The sequence below is a fragment of the Pistacia vera genome, unplaced genomic scaffold (genome assembly GCF_008641045.1).
Source record: "Pistacia vera cultivar Batoury unplaced genomic scaffold, PisVer_v2 Contig184, whole genome shotgun sequence".
In the NCBI taxonomy this organism is placed as follows: domain Eukaryota; kingdom Viridiplantae; phylum Streptophyta; class Magnoliopsida; order Sapindales; family Anacardiaceae; genus Pistacia; species Pistacia vera.
The window spans coordinates 1,249,024-1,269,423 of NW_022195938.1; the positions used below are offsets into that span (position 1 = coordinate 1,249,024).

General features: G+C 33.7%; 3 protein-coding genes across 3 annotated transcripts; all 3 read left to right on the forward strand.

The window, feature by feature from the left end:
• Positions 1–158: 158 nt before the first annotated feature.
• LOC116126790 lies at positions 159–3,517 on the forward strand. The gene is made up of 2 exons (XM_031412468.1): positions 159–284; positions 876–3,517. Exons 1-2 carry the CDS (start codon positions 180–182, stop codon positions 2,958–2,960), a joined length of 2,190 nt encoding a protein of 729 aa, XP_031268328.1. The 5' UTR covers positions 159–179; the 3' UTR covers positions 2,961–3,517.
• An 11,254-nt stretch (positions 3,518–14,771) lies between these two features.
• On the forward strand, positions 14,772–17,490 carry LOC116126838 (protein indeterminate-domain 12-like). The gene is made up of 3 exons (XM_031412516.1): positions 14,772–15,077; positions 15,520–15,916; positions 16,505–17,490. Exons 1-3 carry the CDS (start codon positions 14,843–14,845, stop codon positions 17,325–17,327), a joined length of 1,455 nt encoding a protein of 484 aa, XP_031268376.1. The 5' UTR covers positions 14,772–14,842; the 3' UTR covers positions 17,328–17,490.
• A 1,283-nt stretch (positions 17,491–18,773) lies between these two features.
• LOC116126862 (psbP domain-containing protein 7, chloroplastic) lies at positions 18,774–20,333 on the forward strand. The gene is made up of 3 exons (XM_031412540.1): positions 18,774–19,242; positions 19,336–19,546; positions 19,725–20,333. Exons 1-3 carry the CDS (start codon positions 18,888–18,890, stop codon positions 20,035–20,037), a joined length of 879 nt encoding a protein of 292 aa, XP_031268400.1. The 5' UTR covers positions 18,774–18,887; the 3' UTR covers positions 20,038–20,333.
• Positions 20,334–20,400: the final 67 nt, after the last annotated feature.

The following is a 20,400-nucleotide window of genomic DNA, read 5'->3' on the forward strand; positions in this document are numbered from 1 at the left end:
TGTGGAGCGATGCTGAAAAGGAAATTTTCTTTGGTTATATTATATTCGGGAAAAACTTTTTTCAGATAAAAAAATCTTGGAGACCAAAGAGATGGGGGATATTTGTCATATTACTAGGGGAATTTTATAGGTCTAATGAACCCCTGGGGGACAGATTGCCGGAAACCAAGAAGTAGGAAATGTGTATACGGACGGGAAAAATTTTTACTGGGTGGAGGCAGCAAGAATTGGTGTCTCGTTTGCTTACACGTGTTCCAGAGGAATCTCATAACTCTTTGTTGGAGGTACTGCATTTGTATATATGTTGGATTTTATTTTGTTTCTAGTCACTGGTGATATATCTTTTTTCAAATGAGTTGAAAGATGCCTACTTATCTGTAATATATGCCTAAATTAACCGTCTTGGTTTTGTTTTAGTGCTGATTTGCAGCTATAATTTTTCACTCTTTATATTTACGATCCTACTCTAATTTTCTTGCTAGATCGTTTATCATGATATTGGAATCGTGGATTACTAAAATTGGTAGAAAAATAGGACAGCTGTAATAAAGAAGTCTTTAATGTTATGCAATGGGTTACAAGAATGTTGTAAACTTTACACATGATGACAAAACTCTTTTGCATACACTCCTTGAAGCTGACTCTGGGAAGGTATTTTATCTATAGGAAAAATCAGCATTAAGAATGTAATAGAGGTGAGGAGAGAAATTTTGTGAATTCTAGGAAAATAGCTTAATTTTACATGTCATCATTTTTATCAGATTTTGCTTACAGTCATTACTCTTCTGCGGATATGCACAGCTAAATTAATATTTCTTGTTTTGACATCATTTTTCTTTTTCCAATCTCTCATCTTAGTTCTTATCTCTTAGCAGGCTTCCAAGTCATTTGCAGAGGGAAGAACTTCACTCGACATTTATGTCTCCTATTTGAAGGCTACTGTTGGACTTAGTGCTCTCATAGAATCTGTAGGCATTGGTAAGGGGAAAGAGGATCTCACAAGCCTTTCCATGGAGCCTGTGAAGATTAATCAAGTGTTTCCTGTTTGTCCCAAAATGCCTTGTGGCAAAGCTTGCTCCTCACTCACATCCAGTGACATAATCAAGTTTTTAACTGGAGGCTTCCGATTAAGCAAAGCTCGGTGTAATGATATTTTCTGGGAAGCTGTTTGGCCACGTTTGCTAGCAAGAGGATGGCACTCTGAGCAACCTAAGAATCAGGGTTACATCACTTCCAAAGATTATCTGGTTTTTCTTATGCCTGGAATTAAGAAGTTCTCAAGAAGGAAACTTGTGAAAGGAGATCACTACTTTGATTCAGTTAGTGATATTTTGAGCAAAGTGGCATCTGAACCGAAACTTCTTGAACTTGAAGCTGAAGAATCTAGAGTCAGCAGCTTCAATGGAGAAGACCAGTGGGTTGCAGAAGATTTATCTGATCAGGATGATCCATCAAATCGTCAGCCCCATTGTTACCTTAAACCTCGTACTTCTAATTGCAATTCTGAGCAGATGAAGTTCATGGTTGTAGATTCCAGTTTGGTCCATGGAGGAAAATCATCCAAGGTGAGAGAATTGAGATTTTTACCAGTTGATTTTAAAAATTCTTCCAAAACGACTAGTCTTTCAAGAGAAAATAAAGGGTACTTTGAGAATTTCCTGGATGAGCATAAGCTTGGTGCTGCTAATATTCCATTGAATGTAGAGAAGAAAACAGGTATTTCTGAGTACAGCAAGGATAAATTTGGTGCTGGTAGTCGAAACTGTATGAAGTTCATGGTTGTGGATACCAGTTTACTCCATGGAGGAAAATCATCACAGATGAGAGCATTGAGGTCCTGCCCAGTTGAATCTAAAACTTCCTCTTATATGAGCTGTTTGCCTAGAGTAGATGAAGAGAGTTCCTCTGATGATTCAATGAATCAGAGTGAGCCAAATGCTGCTGAAAGACCGTTGAATTCTGAGCCAGATGCTTCTAATTCACTGTTGAATGGTGATAAGATTACCAATATCTACAATGTTGCATTTGATGGTGCTAGTTCAAATGAAAAGGCACTTAACTCAGACACTGCAAAGAAAATGGAGATCTGCCAGGATCAGAAGGCTAATAAGTCAGAAGAAAAGATGTCAAAGAGGATTATAAAGCACCATTTCAGTCGAAGAGCAAAATCTGGTAATACAAATAATTTGGGTCCCCTCATTAAACGGAGGAGGTTAACAGCTTGTGCAAAGACAGAGACAATCCGTATCATTGAGAACTTCTCAGGTAACCCGGGGTCAAAAATAGAGCCCTTTTGTGCATCTAGCTTGCCAGATGCTGACTACAATGATGTTTCTCAAGTGGGTCCTTCGCTAGAGAAGATATCATTGTTGAGTTGTTCTACTGAAGGAGGTCCAGAAGAGGAAAGCAGTGGAGGTATATACAATGGAAGTTGTTTTGGCAAGGAGATGTCTCAGGTGAAAAATGAGAACCAACAAAATCCTTTATCAATTGATCTGAACCACTCTCACATCCCACTGGACTCTGAAAATGGTGAACTAGTAAAGATGGAGGTGGAAGATGGTCAAGGTACAAATGCAAATGGTTTATTCTTACATGAGAACGAGCATAATCTTGAGGCACAGAAAGCCTCTGTTGATGTTGAGCCCAGGAGGCAAAGCACTAGAAACCGACCATTGACTGCTAAAGCATTGGAAGCCCTCGCTTGTGGGTTCTTGAGCATTAATAAGAAAGAGAAAAGCAAAGAATTTCACAGCCGAGAAATCCCATTCTCAACGCCTTCCCGCAGGGCTCGTAGCAGAGTCAAGGGATCATCTAAACGCAGTACTTCTGGCACAGGTATTGCGGATTTGAAGAAAGAGGAGGAGGTGAATGAGACTTTTATTGTTAACAAAGATATCACTAGTAATCCTATTGACCAATGTGAAGAGAAGTCTCCATATCTTCTAGGAAATTTCTAAAGCTGCTTATTAGCTTGATTATTCGATCTTTGAAGATCATTGATCGGGCTTGACACTCAATCCTGATATTTTTGGAGTAATCTTGGAGCAGCCATTATCTTTCTGAAAGTTTTCCTGCCTGTATTTACTGCTAACCGAGAGATACTGATACGGGGCTCTTTCATCAATGCTTTCACCAAGTATGCTACAGAAGACAACCTCCTCTTCAAACATATGTATATACTAGTTTGCAACAATCCTCACCATCCAAACTAGCCACTTGTCACAGTGCCAACAACCATTTTAGCCAGAGAGTACCAGCGTTGTCTTTTTCTTTTTTCTTTCTCATGAAAAAAAAAATTATATGAAGCATCACTTTGCATTAAAATTGTGGTGTGTTTAAGTAAGATGTTATACATGTAATCCATCTAGATGTCTCTTATATGATAATGAAGCAATCGCCTTGATTCTGATTTTGGTGTGGTGTGTGTGAACTTACTAACACAAAACGTATATGACAGTCATTGTCTTTTGTGAGTTCTCCAGATAGCAGAAGTGCAGAACAAGTGTAAGATGGCTGGTGATTATTTCAACTCAGTAATTTATGGAAGTTTTAATGATAATTCGGTGCTATTATATGCACTTTCTACATTGGTTTAAGGTCCAGGTGAACTACAAATCCATATTAAACAGAACCTTCCCTCTTGAATCAACTACTGAAACACCAACTTCGGTTAATTAGTTTAGCATTCTGTCCATTTGAAACAAGTCAAAGAATCTGAAGGGTGTTTTTGCTGTATTTGAATAGCCCTTCAACTTTGTATATGCCAATGGAAGTCCTTGAAAATGGAATCATGGCATGTTTCTCCTGCTAACAATCTGAGACTATGAATGATTGGAGCCATTACTTCGATGATTTTCTCTTGATTCTTTGTAAGCTGAGCTTTTCTAGAAACAGTCTCTGGTCTTAGATGATCATTTGTACCTTTAAATGTCCTACAAAAAACCTCACTGACTAACAATTCCATTCCAAATAATGTCCATAAGAAACACTATTGATTGCTGGTGTTATATCTGACTTCAAATAAACATTGGTTTGATCTTGGTTTTGTAAATGAACATGTGAAATCACCTAAAACGCTAGTCTTTCCTCTTAGTTTAATTATTCAAACTCGTTCTCTATTAACCCCATGTTTTAATATAATATTTAAAAACTGATTCAAAAGTTAAAATTATTCATAAAAAGGAAACAAGACCACTTTTCTTCTCGTGATTTATATATCAGTTTTCAAATTACATATGAATTGTTCTTAAAAACATTTCAATCAGATATACTTTCTTCCGAATTCCTGTATGTTAGATCATCTTAGGATTTTCTCTCTCTTTTAAACACAAAAAATGCCAAAGAAACTCAGTTTCTAATGCAATCTCCAGTGAATTTAAACTGTTAACTTTTTATTAAAACAGTTTGATTAGTGGCTTTATGAAAAGTACTTAAGATCATAACAACACACTATTATCATTATTATTATTATTATTATTATAATTGTCTAAAAGAAATTAATTTCTTCTAGCCAATAATAAAAAGTGAAGCCAATTGTAGATATCTTGATCATGTTAACTCCTTTCTTCTTTTGCCTTACCAAATTAATAATTATTAACCCTTCTCTTTTTGTCTCCCTCCATGAATGATTGACAAGATATATCTCCATTTTTTTTCCTTTCCTTTTTCAAAATTGGCAATAATTAATAATTATCATAAAAGAAATCAACTATTGGAACTTGACTTAGTGGTAACATGTGTCACATGCATTCATACTTTTTTTCTTTTTTGGGTGATCAGTGTGTCCAAGCTAATCCGAACATCCGTCTTGTCCAATGAGTCATTTAAGTCATATATATGATAGGTAACTACTTTGTGGGACTCGAACACAAGATCTTTAGGTAATCTAAGGTGTTTTCATCCGACTACAAGCCAAGTTGTTACGTGCATTCATACTTCCTTTAACTTGAACCCTAGAAATTTATTTACTTATTTATTTTTTGAGGTGGGCAACTCCTATAAGCCTAACGAGTTAGGTGAGTCACAAATGTAATAGATGATCTCTTTTTGCGACTTAAGCACAAAATCTTTGGGTAACTTACAGTCTTATCATCTGAACACAGACCAAGTGGTTCATGTAAAAGATGGATTCATGCTTTAATTTGAACTCTGAAAATTATATTTTTTATGATGTGGGTATTGTCAAATCATAATCTTGATTTTTTTCATTTTTTTATTTTAATAAGTTTGAAATATATATATTTCTTTCTTGTCAATGTCCATTCATTTTGAAAAAAAAATTCAATGATATTTCCAGGAAATTTCAAAAAGGAAAAGGGTTAGCATCATAAAGTTTCTTTTTCATCTTAGGCTTTTTATTTATCAAGTGAGTGATGATAATTACTTTTGTTGCTGGCTCCATCAATCTATAGCAACTTCAATTGGGGCCAATTGTCATTCTCTCACTAATGTTCTTCAAACATCTTGTAAATCAATGACCAAAATGCCATGTCAATTATTGATAACAACCATGTTGTCTTCGTTCGATATATACATACATGTGGATGTAGTATAGTTAGTCTAGTCGAATAAATCGCTATCCATAGTAAAAAAGGGTCTTCTGGGTTTTACCTGTTATCGCCTTTTTTTTTTTTTTTTTTTAATTAAGTTATGGGATATACTATACACTATACAATGATATTTAACTCTAACAGTTTTGTTGAATCATTAACGTCATATTCCTGATAATCTTCAAACATTTTGGATATATACATACATGTGGACGCAGTATAGTTAGTCTAGTCGACTAAATCGCTATCTATCATAAAAAAAAGGTCTTTGGGGTATACCTTTTGTCACTTTTATTTATTTATTTATTAAATAAAGTTATGGGATATACACTAAACATTGATATTTAAGTCTAATAGTATTATTGAATTATTATAGTAATACTCTTATAATAATCTATTTTTTCAAATACTTTAAGGTACTTACGAGAGTCTTACTTCTATTTTTTTTTTTCAATAAAGTTATAGGATATACACTAAACATTGATATTTAACTCTTAACGATTTTGTTGAATCATTAACGTAATACTATTATAATATTCTAAATTTTTAGATACTTCAAGGTATTTACAAGAGAATCTCGCTTCGATTTTTTTTTTTTTTTTTCAATCAAGTATTAGATATACACTGAACTATAATATTTAACTCTAACAATTTTGTTGAATCATTAACGTAATACTCATATAATATTCTAAATTTTCATACACTTCAAGGTACTTATGAGAGAATCCCGCTTCATTTTTCTTTTTCAATAAAGTTATAGGATACACTAGCATTGATATTTAACTCTAACAGTTTTGTTGATCATCAACGTAATACTCCTATAATATCTAAATTTTCAGACACTTCAAGGTACTTACAAGAGAATCCCACTTTAATTTTTTTTTTTCAATAAATTTATAAGAAACATTAATATTTAAATCTAACAGTTTTATTGTCATTAACGTAAACTCTTATAATATCTAAATTTTCAGACACTTCAAGGTATTTACGAGAGAATCCCGCTTTATTTTTTTTTCAATTTTTTTTTTTTTTTTTAACTGAAATAATGATGGGTGTTTAAAGCAAAATAACTTTAGTTAAATCATGATTGTTTTTTTTTGTTGTTGAAGTGTAAAGATTATTAGTATCTCATTTTGGGACAAAAGAATCTTTCCCTTCTCCTTTGAAAGTTGCTTTTTTCAATAATACGTGCAACCCTGCCCTGGATAAAAGGAGAAAAGCGAAACCAAAACCCCAGAAGTATTTATTTATTTACAAACCAATGACTTGCAAAAGCGATTCTACCCCAAAAGCACTTTTTAAAAACAATAAATAAACAATTAAAACGTTCAAATTTTGTAAGATTCATCCTCTTTATTATATTATCTCATCACGGCCTCACTTTCCATTCTGAAGCATATTTTTTTCATATTATTTAAAAATTTTATATGCAATTCTATCACTAATCATGAACAATCTTGCCTTCTTAAAGAGCTTATTATAACCCCTCAAAAAATAAAAAAAAAATTATTCATTTAATGATGATTTCAGTTCAGGTCAAACCCTTTTATTACTATACGTTGATAGTTATACTATGAATATATCAATGAAAAAACTTGTAAATCGTAACATGAAACCTGTAAAACACAATTCCCAATGTGCCAAGGAATAGTCGTACTTTCAACCTCGTACGCTATAAAGTCGTGACACTCCAACATCACACGGGCTACAAGTATGCCTTCTCGGCTCATGTCTACTGGTTTCTTCCTACCATGGACTCATCAGGAACGACTCTAGCTTCGCCCAGCTTGTGCAGGATGGCTTAATGACCTTCTTCATCGTCAACTATAAGAACGACTTCTAACGCTCTACACTTCCCCTTTCAAAAGGTTGTATTGCATTCATACTTACAAATGCAGTATTGATTATCTATTAGGTTAACACATGACTATCGTATAAACTTGTTAAATTACTGTCTTTTAGTATTACTTGTAATAATAACTGTATAAGTTGTCGTCTATGGAAGTCAATCAACATGCATGGATGAGTATATGAATACAGATCCCCATATATCAGGGGCAGATCCATCCATCTTATAATAATATATATTCACTACAAAATCATAGTCTAAATTGTCAATCAAAGTATATATTAATTATAATTAACAATTTCACTAATCATATCTAAAGACGACTCTGTCGGCCACACTCAAGTCTCTGAAAACATATATATTTACAAGCAAATTGATGCCAGTTCAGATTAGCTATACTATATAATTATAGCTTTTCATATTTATTTATTTTCATTTTCAATTATTTTTTTTTTTTTTTGTAAGTACCGATTATCCAACCTATATTAAAACTTATCTCAAGGTCACGAAACCCTACAAACTCAATAGACCAAAGTAATTGCACAAATGTGGTAAATACTCTCATGTACTCGACAAAACCAGCTTAACTTAATGACTAAAGGTTTGCTATCCGGCCACAGAAGAGAGGTTTTTAATTTATTTTTGTGGATGCCATGCTTGGCAGTGTCCTTTTATAGTTGAATTTGTCATTATTTATATATAAAAAAAAAAAACAGTATAATGCCAAATATTTGAAGATTGAAACTTGACCTCTTTGATTGCAACAAATTTTGGCTATATTAATTTCTATCCATTTCCAATTTTAATTTTCTTATATTTATTATAATCTATGTTCTATTTGATATTAAAATATTAAAATGCATATCATGACTAATTAGATGGAACCTCTCACCAAGAGGGAGATCCTCACCTTTGTCTCTGTATTAAATCTACAGAACTGTAAACAAGATAGATAAACAGATTTTTATTTGCATTATTTAAGCAATTAATTAAGTACATAACTTATTCCAAAGATGATAAAAGTTATCTTAAATTCACTGGAGTTTACTATTTTTCTCATATTAATTTACCCTTTTTTTTTTTATTAAACCACCTTTCCAAGTTAAAATAATATTTGATTTGGCTTGAATTTTTTTTTCTACATTTATTTTGAGCTTTTCAAGTATTTTTTTCCTTCATTGTTATGTTATTAATTATAAAAAATAAATGATTACTAGTATTTTTTTTTTTTTTAGAAATGGCCGTGGTTTTTTTTTCTTTTTGATGATTGAGAAGTGTCCAAACCAGCTTACACGCACCTCAACTAATCCTTCGAGATCCTAAAGTTAACGACTGAATAAACCCTTCAATGGAGACCTCTATTATCAACTAAGGAGAATCAAACTCAAAACCTCATAAGTAATACACCCAAGAGTCTCTATTGTCCCACCCCAGCCACCCGAAGGTGGTAAGAAAGAGTTATGTTGACCTCAACTTAAAATATACCAATAAACTAGATATAATTAATGTCAACGGAACCGTCAAAATCCTCAAAATAATAATAATTAAAAAAAAATTAGGGTTTTAATTGCATGCCGAAAGACATAAATTAACCTGCTCAATTAGAAACAATTAACAAGTTTAAAAAAAAACATTAGTCTACGTTAGACTGACTGCCACTTTGGGTTTAAATTTTAAATTAATCCATTCAACTAAACATAACAGATTCATTAATTAATTAATCGCAAAACTTAATTAAGTCACCAATGAAGTGCTGAGTATTCCTCCAAACCCATCTGCTCAATTACATAAACTAGAGTTCATGATCTTAATTAACTCTTTCAAGAACTCAACTACTACTCTTTTAATTTAAATAGAGTTGGAAATTAATTAATCCTTATCTAATTGCACCATGATGTGAGTTCATATTTTGTTTGTTTGTTGGTTGGTTGGTTAAAGGTTGAGCAAATAATATGAAGATTAATGTGGACGATCTAAGGTGGGCACAAGCTCATGTGCACATACAGTTCAGCAATTTATAAATATATATATTTTTGTAAAGTTCTCAAGGAAAGTAATTTTGGCAGCATATGTTGAAAAGCAGATTTGTTTAGAAATAAAAAGGTTATCAGTGGTTTGATTATTGGAAAAATCTATAATTAACTTATAAAACGTATTGTTGGATATGGGTTATACTTTACATAGCTCGGCTTACATTGACGCATTCGGGGTCCGAAATGGGGTTAGATTTGTAAATATTTGGGTTTGGGTCTGGGTCAGGTTAGGTCGGGTAAGCTCAAATGGGGTTAAGTTTGCTATTATATATATATTGTAATAGTGCAAAACCTAATCTAAGAAAAATAGAGAGTAAGAGTGAACTGTCGATAGTATTCTATAGATTTCTTGAAACTTAATGAAAATTACTCTACTTGAATGTTGGACGTAGTTCCTTTGTTGGAACAAATTAGAGAAAATCGATTGTCTTCTTTACTTTTCTGCTTTAGTATTGTGTGTGTTTTGGCTATGGTTTCAACACGTATAATTACTAGATAATGGTTTGATTATGTAAATCTCTTATTAGACATAAAATAGCTTTGTGTATATATATATATAAGCAAACGACACACAACATAAAAGAATTTCTGAAAATATAGGATGTTTAATTGAGAGAATAGAGTAAATTGATCGTCAGGATGAGGTTACAAAGCATCGAGTAATTAAAACACATTAGTACGTACTACTTAAATGTTTGATAGGCTACGACTATTATATAGTATTGTATAAATACATTTTACAAATTTTGCGTTTTTTTTATTTATAAATCTCATGTTATGTTACCTTAATGTATTGAAAATGTCGTTCTAACCCTTATGAGTTAACTTTTTTGTAGTGAACATCCGTTGGTTTAGGAAATGTTATTAATTCAACCTTCAAAATCATCAATAATTTTATCAATTTAACCTTCAAAAAATATATTAATCTCTCAACATTATTGATAGATTTTGAATGTTAGATTGATTGAATTTAGGTAAATAGTAAAAACGTCATTTCCTTCAAACTTAAATAGAATAACCTAACGGTCTGACAAAAATGAGGGTTAGAGTCGTATTTCCGAGACTAACAGATGTTCACTACAAAAATATCAAACGTCGTGAGGGTAAAAGTTGTATTTCTGGAAACTAACAGATGCTCACAACAAAAACGTCAAACCCATGGGATTTTACTATGAAAAACTCTAATGCATTTACAGAGTGCTGTCCCTCTAGGAAACCCCGTTTTAAAAAAGCTTGTTCAAAGTATGTGTACAAATTAACCCTAGCAAGCTAAAAGTGCAAAAATGAGAATAAATAATGCAGAGATCCCCATTCTTGATGCTGCTGGCCCCGATGTTTCAGCTGTCTCAAGTAAAGTACGTACATAGAGAAGTCGAACTTTATGGACATAGAAATAATAAGGTAGGTTTGCTTTTAGCTAGCTTTGTAAATGAATGGTCTTTGTCACAATAATACAAATAGCTGAACCATTTGGAATATTATTTGAATGACATCAAACACTGTTCACGAAGCTTATCATCATCACCTGCATTCCGAATATGCCTCTCCAAAATTCCTATCACCATTCACAATACACTATGCTTAATATTACATACATTACAAGAGATCCCATACATGAAGATTAATAACAAATATTGCACATAACATATGTAAGAGTTTGTATTACAACGTCCAGATATTTAAGGAGGTTTGCTTATTTCCTTGAGTTCTGATTCACACTTTGGGGCTACCTACAATAATAATATTATCGCCTACCTAGTACTTTGAGCTTGTAGGATGTTCAATAGATCCTGAAAATCAGCTGAGGTTTTCACAAATTAGTCCGATTACCAAAAAAAAAAAAAAAAAAAAAAAGATCACCTCCAACACGTCGGGGTTAAAACATTCTATCAATGTCAAGGAACTCTGACGCTAGACCCATCATCAATGCATACAAAAACGTCAAGACGTGGAAATATATGTGTCGGACGTATATTCTTTTATATGACAATTTTCGAAAGTCAATTCTATCAGTGATTCAGTATTACAATAAGGCTCTTATGCATGTACGTATGTTCATATTCCCCGACAGATCTCCAGGATTATATGATTAATTGATCAAATTGTTACCTAATTCTTGGGTATAACAAGTTATAAGTAAGGGGTTTAAATTAATTTAATTTAATTTAATTAATTAAGCATATGAATCATGTGTTAAAGAAAATATAATAATTATTTTAAAAATGGAATCCAGCCACTGAGAATCCTGTACTGCCGAAAAGAAAAAATAACACATGCACGTACATAGCTTTTTTCTGTAAAGGATTACGACAATCTTATAGATTCACATGCAGACTTTTGCCCATCCTTGTTTCCTTCCACGAATCTTCCTTCTTACAAATATATTCAACAAAAACACAGTCACACACACACACAACTCATCAAACTATTTGAGTTTATAGAACAGTATGTGAACACTTAGAAAAACTAGAATCACAACTGATTATTAATTTAATCGAAAAATATCATTAGATATTACGACACTCTTCTCGTTCGTGGAAATTCTAGAATTCCAATCGACGTCGGTAGAAATGTCGTTAGTTGAAGAAAATTTTCCTGTAGTGATTTCGAAACCTAAAGTGACGTGATCGTTGACTAAATTAATTACACGAATTTAGTCACGTGTGTTATATCTTCAAGGACAAAAAATCGATAATCTAGTAATTAATGTGTAATTGAAATATCATTACTCGTGTGTTATTGAAATCAAACGGTCAAGTGACTCCCGTTTGTGGTTTACTCTCACATGGTTTCAGGTTTGAGTCCTTATACGAGTACTTACATAGTTAAAAGCCATTGTTTCTTATCTCTTCTAAAGATTGTAAAGTTTAACAAGAGTTTAGGGCGCCGGTTTGCCATCCAAAGTATCTATAAGATTAGCCGATTAGGCAAGCTTTTAATTTCAAACTCGGGTTTGCAAAACGAGTTTGAGAGATTAACGAATTATAAAAAATGAAAAGAATTTTACGATAGTTATTGGGGATTGTTACCAACGGAGGAGTGTGACCCAAAATTAGAATCAGAAAATTGATGGACCTAATTGAAATTTTGAGTAAAATTACTATTAAGGGAGCAGTAACAGGTGCACGTGAACAGTAGTATTTTTGTATTATTGTCGGGTCATTTTCGAAAAGGATTTTATCAATGCCGACCCGTGACAGGTGACCCTGCTGCTCATAAAGTGGCAATTTCGTCATTTGGACTTACTCGAGTGGCTTTCTCGGAATATAATCATTCTTATTAAAATATCACCACAATGAGACAAATTCCTAACTAGAAGCCCCTCCTCCGCCTGCACCGTGGGCCACACAACCTTTAGGAAATTCCTAAAATACCCTTCCCACTTGAGTGATGATGTGAAATGTTAAAATTTTATGAGCAAATTGTCAATGAAGCAATATCTCATTCCATGAGATCGAATTTCGACTTTTATATATAATTATATTAATGAAAATATATTTACTTTTAAGAGATAGAGCGACAAAAAAAACAAAAATAGCAATCAACCGTATTATGATCGTAACGTTCGTTAATGGTGGAACATATTACGGCTCAATCAAATTCGATCTTATCCCTGATCTAAATTAGTTCTAAACACTAAGGGTCCGTTTGGTTCATTATTCTGATAGTTTTTAGAATAATATTTTGAAAAAAAAAAAGTTAAATTGGACGGGTATTACGATATAAAATTTAAAAATTAATAAAAATATCCTCTATCTTTGTTTATTTACTAAACACCCCTATAATAAAATATTAAAAATTAACAAAAACACCCCTAACCCACCCATTAAATACGGACAGTCGGCTACCACCACCGGAGAGTGGCCAGAGTGTTTTTGCAATTTCTAAAAAAAATATTTGGGAGTGTTTAGTTAAATTAACAAATTTAAGAGGTTTAAAATAAATTGAAAAATATAGAATAATATTTTGAGAATAATGACATTTTACTGTTTAACTTTTTTGGAAATACTAATAATAGTATTCCTAAAAGCGAAACAGACGAAGCCTAAATTTTATCTTATCTTTAGTTGGTCCTACTAGGCAATTCATTTTGAGGCTAAACCTATTCTAGTATACTTATAATAGTTTGAAGATTTGCGATAAATATTTTTCCATCTACATAAAAGAATAGCCTATAAGATAAGACTTTAGACTTGTATTTATTAATATATGATAGGATTACAAAACGACGTCGTATTGTTTGTTATATATCCTAATTTAAGGAATGAATTGAACCAATATTACATTCATAAATTTGCATAAACAAAGTCATTTTATTGCAAAATTTTAATGGGATGAAAACTTTAAATTTTGACAAAGATAATTTAACTTCAAAATTTAATGACCGAACCAAAAATAGGGTTGGAAATATTTAAGTTTCAACAAAACAAAATTTTGCATATATGGAATGATGTTCTTGCAAAGTTTGATTGGGTAGTAACCTGACACTTTGACCCGGCCGCCGTTCATTGGCCACGCTCCTAACGGTCACTAATATAACATAACTGTTGTAATTAATCCAAGGTTAAATGTTGTGTCAGAGTTGCGTTTTCATACCATCTATAAATATTGTTTCCAGATTTACCTGTATCGTGCGTTAAATGAATCAGAAACTACTATTTTTACAAATTTATTAGAAAAAAAAAAAAATCACATCTCAAAGTCCAATTATTGCATCATGGAGATGTAAAAACTAAAAATTTCAATATATGCATATTAAAGTGTGAATCCTTTTATGGAGTTGCTATGAATTAAAATTAAATTTAGGTATTAAAAAGGGGTGTTAATAGTGAGTTAATTTTGGTAAAAGGGCAAGTCTTGAAATACCCAAGAAAGTGAGGGGCAAATTAGTCGAAGAGAGTCAAGTACAGTGTCTTATTACACCATATATATATCTATATATATTGATAATAATATTAATAATATTATTGACAATACAAATCCAAAGGGAAGTAGACCTGGTTCTTGTAATCTTCTTCTCTTTTGTGTGCCTGCAAAACTCTCTTCTTTCTTCACCACAAATGAAGGAGAATTTCCTGGTTTTCTTTTCTTTTGTTTTGTTGTCTTCCTCTTATTATAAGTAGCTAGATAGTGCCAACAAATCCCAAGTTTTCTTCTTCTTTTTGTTGTTTTTTTGTTTTTGTTTTTCTTCTCTCTCTCTAGATACTCACCACCACCACCGTCACCACCACCGTCATCTTCAAGAACAAGAGAAGGAAGAGAAAAGAGAAAGACAAAAAAGGGTGTTTTTTTTTTTTTGATTAAAAATCGAATCCCCTTCTCTCTCTTTCTCCCTCTCTCTCTCTGTGTCTGTCTCTTTTTTAATTGTCTTAATTATTTTTATTTCTTCCCTCCTTTTGGTTTCTGCCATGTCAAATATCACAGGTGATGGTACACTTAGTTTCTCTTCATCTCCATCTGGTGGAGATGAGCTTCATCATGAACATCAACAAGAGCTCCTCACTCAACACTTCCATGGCGGCTCAAGCTCCTTACTCTCAAACAACACCGCAACCACCAACAGCAATGGCTCCACTACCACCACTCAGCATCAACCTCCTCCAATAGCCAACAAGAGAAAGAGAAATCTTCCAGGAACTCCAGGTAGAGATAGTTATATATATACATATATAAAATATTCAAAGATTCCTTGCTTTTTAAATTTCACATGCTTCACACCAATTTTCTTGTCAGAAAAAATATGATCTGAAGAATCAAATGAGTCCAAAACAAACCAATAAAGAAAAGGAGAATCTCTGTAAAATTTTGTTGTGTCTGAGAGAGAAAAAGATTTGAGAGTACTTTCTTGATCCAAACAATAAAAATGGGTGAATTATTGAAGATTGTAAGGTTGTTGAAAGGGTTCAATTATTGGTCAGGGATCACAATCATTGAAGTGAAGTTACTGTTTGTTTAATTTTGCTTTTCATTAAAAAAAAAAAAAAATACTGTTTCAAGTAAAGCTAATAATTATACTGATAAGTCATGTATTTCTGCTACAAACATCATGAATTTCCCTATATTTTCTTTGAATTTTTCTCTGCAGATCCAGCTGCTGAAGTCATTGCTCTATCACCAAACTCTCTAATGGCGACGAACCGTTTCGTTTGTGAGATTTGCAACAAAGGGTTTCAACGAGACCAAAACTTGCAGCTGCACAGACGGGGCCATAATTTGCCATGGAAGCTCAAGCAAAGAACCAGCACTGAAATCAGAAAGAGGGTTTATGTTTGCCCCGAACCGTCGTGTGTTCATCACAACCCGGCTCGTGCCTTGGGGGATCTCACCGGCATCAAGAAGCACTTCTGCAGGAAGCACGGTGAGAAGAAGTGGAAATGTGATAAGTGCTCCAAGAAATATGCGGTTCATTCCGATTGGAAAGCTCATTCCAAGACCTGTGGTACCAAGGAATACAAGTGTGACTGTGGCACCATCTTCTCCAGGTAATTTTTTAAATTTAATTTATATATAATCCTTGATCTCATATAAACATACCAAATCTCAATTATTTCTAAATCATTAGATTATTATTTATTAAAAAGGTTTTATCATCTAAATAACACTTATTTTAAATGTTAAAAAGTGTTCGTTTAAAATAAAAGGTTTCGTTTATTGATACAAATGAAACTGGTATCATTCTTACGTACAAGTTTACCATCTTAATTTATATATGTACTAACTGATTGTTTGTGCATGAACAAAGACAAGATTTTGGATCGGTAATGATGTCTTTTTCTTATGTCAAAATAAGTGGACCCTGCATATTTTTATGATCTTATATTATATAGGAATTGTGATTAAATTACATGATATTTAATTAAATAATTTAATCAAAGTTCTTCCCATTGCTTAAAGTCTTAGTTTGACCATATAATATAATTAAAGTCTCAATCTCCCTCTTATTTTAATCTTGTATTCTGAATTATAGTAATGTAATCGCCATTGTTATCTTATCGATTAGTGCTATTATACCTAATTAAATTGATTAATTAATTAATTAATTAACTTGTTAATTAATCTTTGTTTTGCAGGAGAGACAGTTTCATAACCCACAGAGCCTTCTGTGATGCCCTAGCTGAAGAGAACCACAAGGCCAACCAGGGGCTAATGGCTCACCCTCCTGGTGCGAACCCACAAAGCCAAATGGCTCCTGAGCTCGTGCCGTCCGAGCTCATGCCGATGCCGCCGAAACCTAGCTTGAACATGGCGCCAACCGGGGCGGTTTTCTCCAACAACTCTTCAGGAGGCAGCTTGTTTTCTACCGCTTCCTTATCGGCCACTGCATTGTTGCAGAAGGCGGCTCAAATGGGCGCGACCGCCAGTAATGGTAGCGGAGGTAACATGAACATGAATATGAACGTTAACCCAGTTCCTTCTTCTCTTGTCACAAGCATGGCGCCACCGTCATTTGCCGGCACAATGCAACAACACATTCATCACAATGATCAGATGTTGAACCCCTTTTTCAACGATGAAGTGGCGGTTGATGACCAGAACTCAGCCATGAACGATATCGGAATGTTTTACAGGTTTTTAGACCATCAAAACAATCCATTAATGAAGAATCTGAACCAGCAGGCGGACACCAAGAGCACTAATAATAACTCGGATAACAATTCAGGTTTAAGTAGCAGCACTAATAATACAAGCAGTGGAGCGAACAATAATCCAGCTGGTGGATTCTCATCAAGATTCGGTGGCGACATGATGACTGTGGATTTCCTAGGAGTTGGAGGGCCAAGACCGATGAGGAACCTCCATCAAGACCAACATCAATCAAGGGTTCATCAAGTGCAAGGATTGAACCATTTTCAGCAGCATGCAGCAATGGAGAAGCAAATGTGGGGAGTCTAGCTAGAAAAAAAATGTTTTTATTTTATTTGATTCAATAATTTAGTTTAATTTTGCAACTTCTGGTGGAATTAAGAAGGATCATGCATGTCTTGCTAAAGAGCAAGGCATTGAGGATTTTGGTTTAAGATATATTAATTTTAATTAGCAGTTTTAATTAGTCGAATTTTATATCATTACATGAAGTTTATTGATGATAATTCCCATATTAATATATCTTATGCTCTTATAATTTTTTTTTTTTTATTTTATTTTTTTTTTGTGACCGGAGATGTTCAGACTAATTTGTGTGCACCTCGACTAATCTCTCAGGACTCTAAAGTTAACGACCGGATAAGCCTTTCAATAATTACCCTTATTAGCAACCCAAGATTACCCTTATTAGCAACCGAAGAAAATATAGGTATATACAGTGACATGTATATTTTTTGTAGATATATTAGTTATATAAAATTAATTTTAAATTTTATTATTTTTGGGAAAACTCCCCTTATAGCGTAAGTTTTAGTTTACAACAAATGTTTTTATAACCAAAAACATTTTTCACTAGATTATCCTCTAAAACACCTTCCATTTGCTAATTACACTCAAATTCCCATTCCTCTTTCCATTCCCTCACCTCTACCTTAAATCAAAACATGAAAACCACAAGCAAAATCTTATTTATTTCGCCTTATATATAGCACGAGCTAGCTAGCTAGATAGAAGCTTTCATAAAGCACATTGGCAGAGGTAGATCCAGAAATTTCTGTTAGGGTGGAATAAAAACTTATTGCCCATTCATATTTCTATTAGGATAAGCCAAAATCCAGAAATTGTATATATTAGTATTTGTCTGAAAAAACTGAGGGTGGGCCATGCTAGTACTGCATCCGCCCCTACATGTTGGTATATAATTTAATTCATTCATATGGTATATATAGAACGAAATTTGTAATCTATATGTATATGAATTTTTTAAACTTTTTCTTTTCAATGTCAATATTATCTTAAGATACCAACCCATGGGTAGTCTAACGGTAATAATGAACCAAGGGGGTTGCAAATGAATAGAACCTACAGTCTCAGGTTCAATTCTCTGTTGGATGTAAAGATAGTACTTTTGTCTATAATTTATTAAGAGGATCATGACGGTGGATTGTTAGAGGATAACTCTCCTTAAAGATTGGTCAAAGTGTGTTTAAACTGGCCGATATATATTATCTTTAAGATATTAAAAAGAACCTAGGTAGATTCGGAATATATGTTCTTAGGTGCGGATGATATTATATAAGAAGAAGACTAATAATTGCAAAGAGAAAGTCATCTCCATAAAGGAAGAGTCATTATCTCTGGAGAAAGCTTGTGGCTCTAAGAATTTCATTTTTAACACCCAAAATATTAGAGCCACGAGAATTGGATAACATTGCCTCTGAGAAATACTAGGTATAGACAGTCCATACATAATGACAACACACAACCCATATCATAATTGGTTACCAAAGGGAAAATACTTGACATTTTGAGGATAATATATAGTTAACATGATAAGCTGATTTAAGTCACCAAAGTGACCAAAACTTTATGGCGTTGCAAAATTGTTGTCATGCACGCAAGAATGGTAATGTGTCTGTCCATAAATTTTACATGACACAATCATCAAATGGTGGCCGGAAAGAGAGGTTTGGAGAGGTGTCATCGGCTCAGCCGGCTGCTGCGAGGTCTCCGGCCGAGGAGTTTGCACCACTAGCTGCAACATTTAGGCGACGGCTGCTTGTTGGTGTTGGTTCAGCTTCTCTAGTGGTTGTTGGAGCAAATTTTGGTGGAGTTACAAGTTTTCTTCTGGGGTTGTCTCCTGAAAGTGGGAGAAATCTTAAGCTTGATGTTTTGTATCCAATTAAAGGGTTTAGTCGTTGCATTGACACTAATGAAGGATTTGGTTAGTAAGTCCTGTAACTTTTATCATCATTTTGTCACACTACTTCAGTTTTTGAAAACATTTTAATCTGTTATATTATATTGTGAACTGCAGAATTCATATACCCAGAAAGCTGGGTGGGAGACCAGACATTGTTGTATAGAGCAGCTGAGAAAAGAGAGTTTGAGAGATCACTTGACCCGCCTCCCCTCAACAATGGACGGCGCAAGAATGTTAATGAACCAGTTGCTGCATTTGGACCTCCTGGTTCAAGTGGAGAGCTCAATGTTAGTGTCATTGTTTCACCAGTCCCTCTGGATTTCTCGTGAGTACTCCCCCCTCAAAAGTGTTCGACAGTTTATTCAAAGTGTTATATTGCACGACATTGTTGTGTTGCATGACGATTTCTTCTAGTATGGTGTTACAAAATGAATGAAAGAATGAACATAGATTAGTTAGTTTGAGAAGTGAATTTGGAGCTCATGTTTTGCACTTTTTGACAGTATTGAAGCATTTGGAGGGCCTAAGGAGGTGGGAGAAGCTGTAGTTCGGACGATCACAGGCGCGGGGCGACGCCCAGATGTGAAAGGAACTCTGATAGAATCAAGGTTGAGAGTAGATTCTTTGAGGAAAGTTCAGTACTATGAGCTGGAATTCAGAGTTGAAAGCCCATCGTTCCAGAGACATAATGTAGCAGTCTGTTGTGCTGTCAGTGGCAAGTTATATACTCTAAATGCACAAGCACCAGAATCGGCATGGCCAGAAGTGGAATCAGACTTGTATGCAATTGCTGAATCATTTGCTCTCACCTCTTGAAATGCGGAGAAAGAAACAAAGTACCTGTCTCTCTATCGCAATTGTAAGCTTTCGCCGAGTTTTCACACACCTGCATTCAATTTCCCAGCAGGATTGTCTGCAAGTTCATGTTAAATTCAAGAAAAACATGAAATCACAGTTTTTGTCATGCGACTTTCCGAACCTGTGTTTGCAAGGAAACTTAAATAGAGACCTTCAATAATATCAGTCCAAACTCTTCTGGCAATGATCCTTATAAACTGTATGATGCCATCAAATCAGATAATCCCTCAGAATTTCACAACACATTTCATAAATTTGCAACTGGTAGAAGAAACAGTTTGCTGTCATTTCGTCTAAAGCATCTTACAAGCATTACAGTGT